Raw genomic sequence first — 13,011 nt, forward strand, 5'->3', positions numbered from 1 at the left:
ACTCTGTTGAGTCTGGGTATTCACAGATCCTCTTGGTCCAGGAAATGAAACCTAGGTTTTCTATGTGCTGCTGCAAAGCATTATGATTAACACTAACGTGCAGGGTCACACTGCCTCTTTCAGATAAACAACCTTAAGTTACAACTCCAAAAGCTCAAACCTGCTGCCTCCCTTACCCCAAAATCAAACCCTAAAAGAAAAAAGCACTTCTGACCCTATTTTCCAGATCTTTCCTATTTCAGGAACTGTCATAGAAGAATCCACTGCAAGACAAGAGCACCTCACAATCAAAATACAGATTCCTCTGTTGCTCCTTACCCCAAGAATTAAAAAAGGGAAAGATCAGGCTTTAACTTTACTTACAGATTCCTGCATGGGGTGGCTGAGAGGCTTGTCAAGAGCTGCCATGCTGCTTGGCATGTCTGGAGGGTGGGACAGCTGTGGCCCGTGCATGAAGTCATTCATGGAAGTTCCACCAGGATTCCCATGAGGGAAATCAAAATTGCCATGACCTTGATAACTGTTACCTAAGAAGCAAAGAAAGGAATTATTATGAAAGGGACTCTGCTTTCTCACACTGCTCTCAGCAAAGATCCTTGTAAAAAAGCCCCACAGAATCAGTATGCCATCATAGTGTGCTGCATTGATTTGGATGCTTATTGTGGAATACCACAGCATTTTGTTCTGTGTCACTAAATGAAGCAGAAGGGAAAAAATTAGAGCAGTCTCATAAATACTTGTTGCCATTAAAGGGTTAACTTTTATCAAGTGATGCCATGTTCAATTCCTATTCCGTTTGTAAGAAGGAACTGTAGTAGTAGAGATATATTCATATAGTAACTTGAAAACTATTGGTATTTTACACAGCAACTACTTTGACTCACCACATTAGCTTAGGAAAGGAGAATAGCAATATACAGCTGAGAAAATATAGACCCCAAAGAATATTCACTTCTTGGGATGTTGGATCACCATGGTTGGCATCTTAAGTTTAAATGTATACTGTGGCACTTGTTTCTTTCACAAGCATTATAGAGTGCACCCTACAAAATACCATGTTAGCTACTGTCTAACAGTGATTACAGGTTTATGATGAGGCTTATTGACTAGCCTACATAAGGAAGTAACTGCAGCACCAGATCACTATGGCTTCTATTTTACCATTTGTTTGGTGTGATGATGTAGTTTCAATTATGATTAATAGAGAAGAGACCTCATATTTTGACTCAAGCCTATACTATTGTGGTCTTTCTTTTAAAAAAAACTAATCAAACTCACTCAGTTTTTGGAAAATAGGCATTAATAACTTCTAACTCTTGTGTAGGGCCTGGGTTACATTTATGTTACATAAAATATGTGTCAGTTTAAAAAAAAAAATGCCAGTAAAAAAATGAATTGTCAGTAAAATTTTTCCAGGATGTCAGTAAAAAAACTTTTCTTTGGTTGGCAACACTGCCAAGTCAGGTAGTTTACTGACATGAACAGTAGGAACTGAACTAAAGCTACCACGCTATTTCACATAAGCCACTGAAGGGATTATACTGAGCTCTGAAATAAAAGAACAGATTTCGAGCTTGTCTGGAGAGGCTGCAGTTTGTTAGCTGAAGTAGAGCCGCTTTAACTGTTCAAGTCAAGCAGAGAGTTTGACAAACTGAAGCATCTGCATCATTTGCTTTTCCGAACAGCTCATTTTAAGCAGAAGTTTAATCTCAGAGGAATGGAAGTCATTAGCCATGTAAGTGTATTTCTCAAAGAAGTTGGGACTTTGATCTATCATGTAAATACTGTAGAGCCTTGCTAATTCTCACTTTGCTAATCTGCAAACCGGATAAGTCTCACAGAACATAGCTGGTCTCACCCCACTTCTCAGGAAAGATTTAATAGCAGGGAGCTGTAGTCAGGTTTTGCATTATAAAGGCTTTGTTATATTTACAAATTATACTGCTGTATGCTTACTGCTACACTGATAAGTACTGTAATAAATAATTAAAACTAAACCACCCATGTCAAAGTAGTAGTAATAGTAGTAGTAGTAGTAGAAATAATAATAATAATACTTTGTTCTTCTGCAGGTCTTTTTAACCAGAGGACATTAAATGCTTTTAAGCACTAAGCTTCACTGAATGTCTGTGTGTTGAGTGAAGAAATGGGGCAATTTGCCCAAGATGTCATAGTCAATCAGTGGGAGAGAGAAACAAAACCCAGTATAAATAACTTTGCTCTCAAGCTACAAGACTTCCCCTATATGAAATGAATAAAATGCATCACATGATGCAGGACCATGGCTGTTGTTACAATGTTCTGCTCACCTACTTGAAAACCCGAACATTTTCTTGATCTGATATTGGTCTCAAGCATTGGAACAAATTAACTACTTGGTACACATAATCTTTATTTTCTTTCCAAAATGTCTACAAGAAGCATTGTAAACATCATGTAACTTAGTTGGGGATTCTGATGGTATGAAGAACTGGCCCTTTTTGAGAGAGGGCTAGTGCAAAAGTCTCTAGTTTCAGAATAGTTTCTTCAGAATTGTCACTATAATTTAGTCAGTCTCAATATACCAGTTGCTTGAATACATACTTCTTCTGCCAGTATTCAATTCAGTGTTTCCTGAATGGGAACATATAAGTGGAAGAGAAGAGAGCAGGCAGTGAAATTCTAAATCTGACCTCCTAAAGTAAAAATGTTCCTGTGGTTGAGGGCAATGCAGTCTACCTTCTGTCTCTGCATCCAAGAATGACCCTTAATGAGCCTAGCCGCTAGTGAAGCTTACATGGATGTTGCTATAGGCTCAATATGCATTGTCTGATAGCCACCCCCCTGGCAGCAAGTGGGCTGCTATTGAGTGGAGGGACAAAGGAAGGAAAGATGATGTACAAAAAAGAAAGATGAAGAAACTGTTTTTGAGCATGACAGAAGCAGACACAGGAGCATCTGGCATTTTGTATACTACAGGAAGCATAGGAGCACTTCAGAAAAATATGTTTGAGACTCAGTGCTTTACTAAACAGAGTGGTTTCCTTAATAAAAATCCCTATAATGATAGGTCTGCTAAAGAGTTTCAGACTTGTGGCTGTGTATTTTTTCCTGCTCAGGGACTCTCCAACACAGTGGTACTCACAGATTGCACTGCTACCCACATGAATCAGAAAAAGCTGAATGAACCAATCAGTGATTCTAGAGTTGTTTTTTGTTTATATGAAAGCATTAAACCAACCTTGGTTACCATACTCAGTGGAGTTGTTGCCCCCTGGAGGTGGTGGGAGGGATGGGTAAGGAGAAGGACCAGGACCCAAAGCTGCAATCATCTCCATCACATTTGGCATGATCATCTGGCTGGGACTCATGGTTTTAAATCTCTTTGAAGGAATGCCATCTGGATCATCTTTGATGTGAATGTCTGACTTTATAGGGACTGGCCTCCAACTGCATGTTGGATCGATGGTAACCTCCTCAAACTCAGAGCTGGAAGACATGAGAAAACATACATTACTGGCATTTCTTTGGTATCAGTTTTGCTAAACTTACTATAAGAAGCTATATTCTAACTATAGTTTCTAGTTGCCCCAGAACAAAACAATCTCAAAGTCTTTCCCTTGTGATGTGAGTTGAGAGGATGCTAAAAGAGGCCAGCTTGAGAGCTCTTAAAGAATGGCTTCCCCTGTTTATCTACACAACGGAACAACAAAGCAAACTCCTTTATATAGTCCTGTTTAGTTTATAACAAACCTGAATTATAGAAAATATTTATAGACATGAGAAACTGTGTGTTCTCCACACCCATTCTTTCTTTTTTTTTGACTTTCTGATGAGACTGCCATTAATACATCTACTAGGTAACTGGTTTATTAGCAAATGAACTGGAATAAATTCACTTGAAGTCACCAAACAGTCATTAGGTTTATAATGAATTTCAGTCACTACTCACCTGCTCTAGGTTGAAGCTGCTGACCAGCTCTGCACACTCTACTATTTCCCCAGCCTATTTAGTTTATCCTCCCTCCTCAACAAGTAACTCCAATTCTCATAAGATTAAATAACCCTAATCATTACTTAAACATGGGAAAATATCTGCAATATGAACAGAAAATGGATATAATTAATTAAAAATAAGACCTGAAATAAACAGAGTTCACTTACTTTTGTATAGCATTCAGAATCCCCCACATATACTGGTCGACCTCCAAGCCCTCAAGCAGAGCAGTTTTACTAGAAAGAAACAAAACCTGTTATAATATCTGTAAGTATGTATGTGCAGAGAGGGAGAAAGGACGTTTTAGTGGTTAAGGCAGTAGACTGGGACCAGGGCAACTACAGGCTCTGCCATACACATTCAGTGTGCTTCTGAGCAGGTTGCTCACATGCCTAAGTTCTCTATCTGTGAAGTGAGGCTAATATTACTTCACCTCAATAGGGGCAGTGTGAAGATAAAGCTGTTGTCTTTATCATTAGACTGTGGTGACAGATAAATATACTTTTGGAGTATGTGCAAAGTTTTAATTCTTTTTTTTTACTGAAACTTTCAGGCTTCCTCAGAACTCATAAGTCTTTAGACACAGAAAACCTCTTTTCAGAACACTGGCTGGCACCGATGTTTTTCAAATTTAATCATTGCCATTTTTGAGCTATATAAAAGCAAACTTCAAAATAATAAAGTCTTGCAATTCAAGTGCTGAAATCAAGATTTTCACACTTGGACTTCTGAAGTTAAGCACTGCAGTCTATATTTAGGCATTTCAGTAAGGGACCCATTTTAGAAAACATGCCAAGAGCCAACTTCCACTGATGTCTGTGGGGCTACAGATGCTCAGTAAAAATATATATTAAAAAAACCAAAACAAGTTAGTTATGTGAGTCCCCAATTATTAATGAGATGTCCAGAGTTAAAAAACAAAGTTTGACAATTTTGACCTGCATTTATTAAGATGTAAATAAGAACCCCCTGATGTCTTGCCAGGCACGCCAATCCTATGACATTTTCAGTCCAGCCTTGAAGATTGTAAAGGTTCAGCTAATTGAAGGAAAGCACTCCAATTTTTGAATGTCTAGGCATGCACAGTGATCAAATAAAGCTTGTCCTCAGTTTCTGCCACCTGCAGCAGTATGAATCCTGTCCCCTTTAAGTGAAAACTGACTTCTTGGTGGAGACTCTAGACACTGAGTAGGGGACCTCCAAAGCTAAAAGAATGAGTGACCTCATCTTAAGAGCTCAGGCTCCCTTGCTGAGGCTGTCACACACTTAAATCCTCTGTGGACCATGTGCAGAGAGGGAGCTGTATCATAGTCTCAGCAGTAGGTTATAAAAACTGAACCGAATGGCTGAATGTTTTGTGACACCCATCCCCAGCTAAAACATTATAAAGGATAGTTCGTTACCAGTTCAATGATGATGATTGGCTTGGTTGTATTTTGGATTAAGTCTCTTGTCCAAAATATTAGTTTACCCATATTTCACCAGTAGGAGAACAGATGATGTCAAAGCGCCCTTTATTTCCTTCAAGCAGTCACCAGAAAATTTTACAGCAGATATCCTATCTTTTCCTTCATATGCTTTCCTCTGAGCTGCCACTCCATATTTCACTTTAATAACATGCTTTACTCTGAGCTGCCACTCCATATTTCACTTTAATTTGTACTTGATGGTGGCATTCCTTTTTGAGAATCTGATTTAATTTGTCAGTCATATACAAGAAATTGCTTGTATATGTAATTAGGTTTCCTTTATTCCTAGAGTGTCATCATCCTCTGCACACACAAATGATCCAATGAGGAGTTACAGCAGTTTGTCCAAAGTAAGCCAGAAGGCTAAACCAGATGGTTGAACTTGTCTACCCATCTGAAGCACAGTAAAGTACTACAGAGAAGGACACCAGTGTAATCCCAGAACAGATCTATAATTCTATCCTGGTATACTGTCTTTGGTTGTGGCTCATGCTTCACAAATCCACAATTCAACTGCCTGGTGCATTCTCTGATGAGTTTCTTTTTGAGTCAGGGTTGATGCAAATGGAATAATCATGGTTTAAGAAATAAGGAATAGCAGCTTTAGTAATTTTATCCTAGCTAGAGTAACTCTGTAGTTACGGTTCTTATTAATATAACATTTTGAGTCGGTCCTTAATTTTGCACAACTATTTGACTTCCAAACATTCTGTAAAAGTGATCCACAAGTTACAATCCACAAGGGAAAATATTTCCATTTATTCTTTTTACATTTGTTGTCTTTCAAGCATCATGGGGTACTGTTATTCTCTGTGCTATTCAATGATTTCAGTACAGCCACAGAAATCATAGAGAAGCAGGGCTAGTGGGACCTCCAGAAGTCATCTAGTCCAACCCCTCGCTTGAGTCAAGATCAGCCCTATACAAATCCATAATCTAACCTCTTAGTAAAAGTATAGTCAACCCTGACACAGTGCAAGATGTAACAGCCTAACCTCCCATAGGTAAAAAAGGGGAATCATAGCAGCCAACATCCTGCTTCTGTAAAAGGTTGTTAACATATGCTCAAGAGATCCTAGGAGGCCATGCCCTCTGCTGCAGAGGAATGCAAAAACTCCCACCGTTCATACCAATCTGACCATGGGGTAAAATTCCTTCCTAACCCCAAATATGATGATTGGTCTGACCCTGAGGCAAGACCAAGGGAAAGACCATCTAGCCAGGATCCTCTGGTTTTCAGTCCCAGCAGACTTTATCACTCCTGAAAATTTCTCTTTTGCAAAATAAAAAATCTTTTTAACAATTTGACCCAAGTTGCACTCAGACAAATTCTATGAAACTGGGGTTTCCTGCAACACAATTTTCACTTACTTGCATACAGGACACCTCCAAGTTCCTCGTTCACAGTTCAGTTGCAAGTAAGATTCCAGATCAAAGCACTGCAACAGAGACACAGACAGACTATATTAACTGAACTGACTGAACAAAAGGAAAACTTCAGTGGAGAAAAACATGGCTGCAAGTACTTCAATTTATTGGAAACTGAAAAGATAGCTTACAGGAAAGGAAGCTTTCAATGCTCTATGTAAGAGCACAAAATTTTTCCCCTCTGATAGAAAATGAAGGCATGTGCAAATAAAGACAAAGAAAACTGGAGTGTGACTGGGCAGAGAAGTCAGAGCAGGCTCATGCATTATTATTTGTATTATTTAAAATTATTATAATTTGGATTAAGAAAAATGTTAAGACAGAATTCTGACCCAGGCATCTTTGGTGACTTTGACATTGTTGAAAAAACACATCCCAGATAATATCCTGAGTATAACGCAAGAGAACCCCTGATAAGTAAAACTAATCAACTTTAAAACCTCAACCTCCTCATGTCTAAGAATAAAGATGAGCCATACAACCTGAAAATGACCACACAAGTTGGACATAAGATATTTTGGGCCAAATATGGAAGGCCTGTACTGAACCTTTACTTTTTAGTCTTTGCTAAGGCAACCTGGCACTGAATTCACTGATGTTTTGCTTAAACAATATCTCAGGTCCTGATCCTATTAATATTCATATATAGGAATATAATCATCCAGTTCAATAGAATTACTCATATGTATTGACAAGACTGGAATCTCACATGGACCTGAAGATTTGGCAAACTACATCACTATTTACTATTTCAGTTGAAGTGACATCTCTGACTTTGCTCATCACACTTCATGGGATTTGCAACAGAGTAAGGGAAATTACAATGTTCTTCTTCAACAAAACAATGTAGTTTTTTAAAAACTGTCACAATGTTTGTTGAAATTTGATATGAATTTAACTTTTGAAGAAAAACGACATGCAAATTAAGGAAAAAAGCTATCAATTCTCATTACATTTTATTCCACGGAAACCAATTAAAAATGCATGGCAATATATGGCAGAGAGACCTGTGTGAAGTCACTGAAATGGACTCACTTGTACATGCTTGCAATCATGGCCTCTTGCTGGGAGCTGAATCCGCCGGAATGTGATTGGACACTTCAGAGACACTTTAATAGCAGTCTGCTCCACTCCATCCTCACCATTTAGTGTTGCATTCCCAGAAGAGGCTGCCACACTGCTGAAGTTCCTCTTTACTGTTTAGAAAGATGGTAGGTGTGTGAGAAAAACATATAAGTACTGTAGTTCCTAATATAGCTGCCTTATATCTGTTTGTGGGAATAGTACTTCAGTCTGTGCCAAAGATTTACTGGCTATCTTATCCATTCAAGCTTATTATCATGTTTATTTGAAACATTCCTGTGTACAGAGAAACTGCTTTCATGAAAAAGCAGTTCAGCAGGAGCATAGTAACTAGGAAGAACTGGAGTAATCAAGATTGGAAAGACTTACTAGTACAGAGAGTGAAATGCTAGGCATCTAGGGACTATTAAGATTTTTTTTTCACAAGATAGGAGCTCATCAGTTGGAAATAATAGAAAGAAATACATTTTGGGTGCATTAGTCAATCACAAAATGATTCTGAACCACCACTGTGATGCAGCCATCAAAAGGGAACATGCAATCCTAGAATGTATGGATCTAGTTATTTCCAGCAGAAATAAGAAAGTTCTAATACTATTAGTCAAGGTAGTGGTGAAACCTTTTCTAGAATACTGTTTATAGTTCTGGTTATACATATTCAAGAATGATGAATTCAAACAGGTAAAAAGATATGCTATTAGAGTCATTGGGGAATGGATAACCTCTCATACTGGTGAAGACTAGATGATTTTGGCTTTTTTAACTTAGCAAAATGAAGGCTGAGAGGGATTATGACTGCTGTCTATAAATACATCAGGAAACAAACACCAGTGAGGAAGATGAACTATTTAAGCTATAGGACAATGTTGGCAGAAAGTGATATCAACAATCCATGAATAATTCCATGTCCAATATTAGAAAAACATTTCAAACCATCAAAGGACTCAGGTTCTAGAATAACCTTCCAGTAAGTGGAATAGCAGCCTTAGTTGTTTAAGGTGAAACTTCATCTGGTTATGAATGGGATTTATGTGATATGCTTGTTTGTGAGAGCAGAAGACTAACATGGATGAACCAGGAGTTCCCTTCTACTTCTATGTCCCTCTAAGATGTCACAGAATGATATACTTTTAAATCAGTGGCAGTCAGCTGTGCACACAATGGTTGCCTGCACACTTCAAATAGTCTGGAAGAATTCTCCCAGGTTTGTTATCCTGGTAGAGAAACTTACCCAGTCACATGTACAGAAATTCAAATGAGGAAGCCCTGAGAGTGGAAAGCTTGTAGTGCTGATGCTGTGCAGCCAGGGGGAAGGCTGTATGCACATCTCAATGTGCTTTACAGGCTTCCTTAGCTTGCTTGGCAACAGACTGCAGTAGTGGATAGGGCAGCCCCAATCAGCTGACCCAGACTGCCCATGGTCAGCTTGCATTTCCCTATAGCACAATGTGGGGACTGTGAAGGGGGAATGTTCTGTTCTCTCCTGGAACAGGGGAGTCCAGCACGAAACACTGTCTCCCTGGGAGAAAAGGGTTAAGCTGGAGGACTACTGTATGCTCTGAGAGAAGCCATGGCATATGCAGACATTCACTCTCCCAGGAAAAACTCAACTGAGAGTGATTTAATCCTGGTCATTTTCAGGTTATTTTTCTCCTGGTGCAGCCATTTTTACCCCCAAGAGAAAAAGTCTGAACATCTGTATGCTCATGGTTTCTCCTGGGAGAGCAACGACATTCCCAGGAGAAGCTGAATGTCTGTACAAGGCCAAAATGCATAAGAAAATCAAACTGAAAAATACGGAGCCAGACTCTCAGTCCCAGCAAGTCCAATGTGTGTAAAAATAGGAGTTTAATGCTGTCAATAGCTGGGCCTTGCCAGTACTGGAAAGTTTCTGAGGCCTCCCCTCGTATGAGAAATCCCTTAGTTTGAGTAATACCAGTGTCAATATATCTTTTGCCCATGCCCTCAAGCACCTGAAGCTTGCCTGAGTGTAGTCAAATCCCTGGGTACAGTAGACGTTTCAATATGTGAGCAGAAATTGTCAGAATAAGACGTTATAACTGAGTATAAGGAAGGGGTGGCCAAACTTCTTACCCCTTCTGGCCACAAACCAAACTTTTGATATAGCTGAGACTTGCAGCACATAAAACTTTTGAGATGAGCATGCCCCAGAGTCAGAGAGCTGCATCTAGTGTCTCAGCTCAAATAACTATCCATCGTTAAATGGCTATGGGAGCTGTATGCAGGTTGCAGGTCACAGTTTGGTCACCCCAGTAAAAGGCATTCTGGATATTCTCAGCTGGAATCTTGTATTAGCCCCAGTCACAGAAACACAAAACTCACTCTTTGTGATACAATGTTCTGCTGGGAGAAGACGTTTCTTTAGCAGGCCTTGAAGTACAGAACGCACTGATGGCCGGTGTACTAACTGCAACACGAACAAGTGTGACTGCAAGAAAAAGCACTGAGTTACTAACAGAAACAAATACAAAGAGACCATACCACTATGCTGTGAGTTTGCCCTTGGATGCATGACTTCAGTAGGAGCCCTGCATGTACATACCAGCATTGGTTTAGTTTCACTGAGTTCACGCACTCCCCGAGGGATAGTCTCAAAGTCACATGCTACTTTGCTTCAGGTTCCAAGATTGTGAAACACGTATTAGCTTTCCAAAAGGCTATGAAGGAAGAGCAATGTTTTCTGCACTTTCTACTCCTTTACAGTTCAAAATGTAGGGAGCTGATGTGATAATCTGTTATATCAAGGAATTTAAAACTGCCTCTGGATTATCTATCCATAATCTGTTCAGCATTTATCATAGGTGGCAACTCTGTGGGTGCTCCAGGGCTCAAGCACCCACTGAAATAAATTAGTAGGTACTCACTACTCAGCACCCATGAGCCACGTTGGGCAAGCTGGGTTGAATTAATGGGCTTGCATGGGGCTTGGCACAGGAATATGAAAAAAACCCCCACTCACCAGCAAAAACCCAAGTCGGCGCCTATGCCACTTACCCTCCTCTCAGACTGGCAAGGAGGGCTGCACAGATGACATGCTCCCGTAACATCTCTCCCCATCCCCCCCTCTAGATAAGTGAGCCATCAAACTGTGGGGTTTTTTAAGACAAGGTGCATGTAATGGTGCAGAGAAGGCAACAGAAACAATTATAAGCTTTAGGTGTCTCATCAAACTGTTTCAGATCCTGACCCTGAGAAAGGTATCCCCAAAGCCTGTATCCTTGCCACTGGCAAAAAAAATGGCAGAAAGCCCACACTGTGCTGAGTGCAGTCCCACTCCATTAAAAATACAATACATGCTAATTGTAGTTGAGAGCTTCCAGTGGGAGCCAAGTTGCACAGCTCAGTGAATTGAGTAATAGAATATGAGCATTTCACCTTTAGCTCATTGGTTAGAATCTGTCTTGGGGTGAGAGTGGCAAAGCTGTGACAAACAAATGACACTGTCACTCTGAGCGAGAGCTGAGTTTGGTTTCAGTCCAATTCCCAATGGACAAGTGTCCATGGCATGAAAATACATCTTCATGTTAACATCCTATTGTCAGCCTTGTCAGATGGCAAATACTGAATGGGCACAGAGACCAGACTCCTCTCTCCTCCTCAGTGATGAGTCCTTCCACATGGCAAGGAAGCCATAGAAGGAAACTCTCCCAAAGCTACATCAATTCCACAGCAAAAATCATAGAATGACAGAATCAGAAATTAAGGGCTGGAAGAGACCTTGAAAGATTATCGAGTCCAAACTCCCTGTTGAGCTCTAATGATCCCAGCAAAGTATCTGTCCAGTCTCCTCTTGAAGACTTCCAAGGTTGGAGACTGCACTACCTCCTTGGGAAGTCTATTCCAGATTCTGGTCACTCTTACCATAAGGGGAATCTGTCTGATCTGGTCACCTCCAATCCTCACAAGTCCCTCCCTGAACCTTCCTCCTCCCTGCCCCCCTCCAAAAAATGTGAACTTAATCTAAGGAAACATTTGCAAATTGCTCCTTCCTAAAGTGCTGAACTGCAGAGTCAGCAGCAGCAGCAGCAGCAAGACCAATGTACTTACACAACAACATGCTGTGACTGTAATTTGAATTGTGTTTCTTCCTGGTTGACAGACGTGCTTTAGGTGCAGAGGTTTATGAGATGTCTTGTTGTCTCCACGTTCAATGGTAAGTGGGGTTGCATTAACGCTGACCTGGACTGAAGCTGGCCAGTTTGTGTTCATTTGTCTGTCTTCATGGTGGTAGCACTTGAACTGTAGCTCCAAGTCAGACCTGTAGTACAATTCAGACACCCAACTAACTCTTTGTTCCCATATAGTGAAGGAAGTCTGTTTTACGATTACAGGAAATATTATTTTTCCTTTCTTAATTCTGATTTATTCAATTCAGATTTTTTTTTTGCTGGAATCCCTTGACAATTAATAAGAAAATAACATGCAACACTCCCAGAAAAGCCAGCAATAGAAACAAGATACTATGCTTTAATGCTCAGGATCTACCTGAACCTTGAGATGATGCTGAGACTTCACATTTAAACCAGACATTCAATGTGAAGATCTAAAAGCACTCTGCCAGGGTAGGCTGCAAGTCAGTGGAATGACTCAGCACAAAGGAGAAGGTGAAAGTCAGAAAGGTCTTTTTTTTGTGAAGAAAGTGAAGCAAGTTAACTCAAAAGAAAAATCTTACTCAGTCTTGTTTCAGCAGTGGGCTCCTTGCTTACTCAAAGGTATACCCGTACCCTACTTTCCAAACAGCCACTCATATAGGCTCTTAAAGAAGATGAGGAAGCCAAGCTGAAACTAATCCTTAATGAACTGGTAAACAGTAGTGCGCCTTCAACTTGTCACATAGGTATGAGTCTCATTTTATGATGGGATATGCTTAAGGGCCAAGAAGTTAAAGGTGGATTGAGAGGTTAAACTGGAAATGTAAGGGTTTAGCTCTTTGGAGTCTATTTATGATCAACAAGACAGCTGAAAAGTTTTGTTGCCAAAATGCTTATACTGATGTCATAACTGAAATGCCAAGTGCATGCTTTCTTTGCTGGA

At 39.9% G+C, this 13,011-nt stretch overlaps 1 protein-coding gene across 1 annotated transcript in view; it reads right to left on the minus strand.

Annotated features, from left to right (window-relative positions):
- ZMIZ1 (zinc finger MIZ-type containing 1) overlaps window positions 1-13,011 on the minus strand; it is a 510,468-nt gene that overhangs the window by 14,470 nt on the left and 482,987 nt on the right. The window contains exons 17-23 of the mRNA XM_025197702.1: window positions 12,025-12,235; window positions 10,300-10,405; window positions 7,909-8,069; window positions 6,817-6,884; window positions 4,144-4,212; window positions 3,221-3,468; window positions 364-527 (exon numbers count right to left, since the gene is read on the minus strand). Coding sequence (XP_025053487.1) covers window positions 364-527; window positions 3,221-3,468; window positions 4,144-4,212; window positions 6,817-6,884; window positions 7,909-8,069; window positions 10,300-10,405; window positions 12,025-12,235 — 1,027 coding nt within the window. The remainder of the gene's footprint in view (window positions 1-363; window positions 528-3,220; window positions 3,469-4,143; window positions 4,213-6,816; window positions 6,885-7,908; window positions 8,070-10,299; window positions 10,406-12,024; window positions 12,236-13,011) is intronic.

Source organism: Alligator sinensis, unplaced genomic scaffold (genome assembly GCF_000455745.1).
Source record: "Alligator sinensis unplaced genomic scaffold, ASM45574v1 scaffold188_1, whole genome shotgun sequence".
NCBI classification, from domain to species: Eukaryota; Metazoa; Chordata; order Crocodylia; family Alligatoridae; genus Alligator; species Alligator sinensis.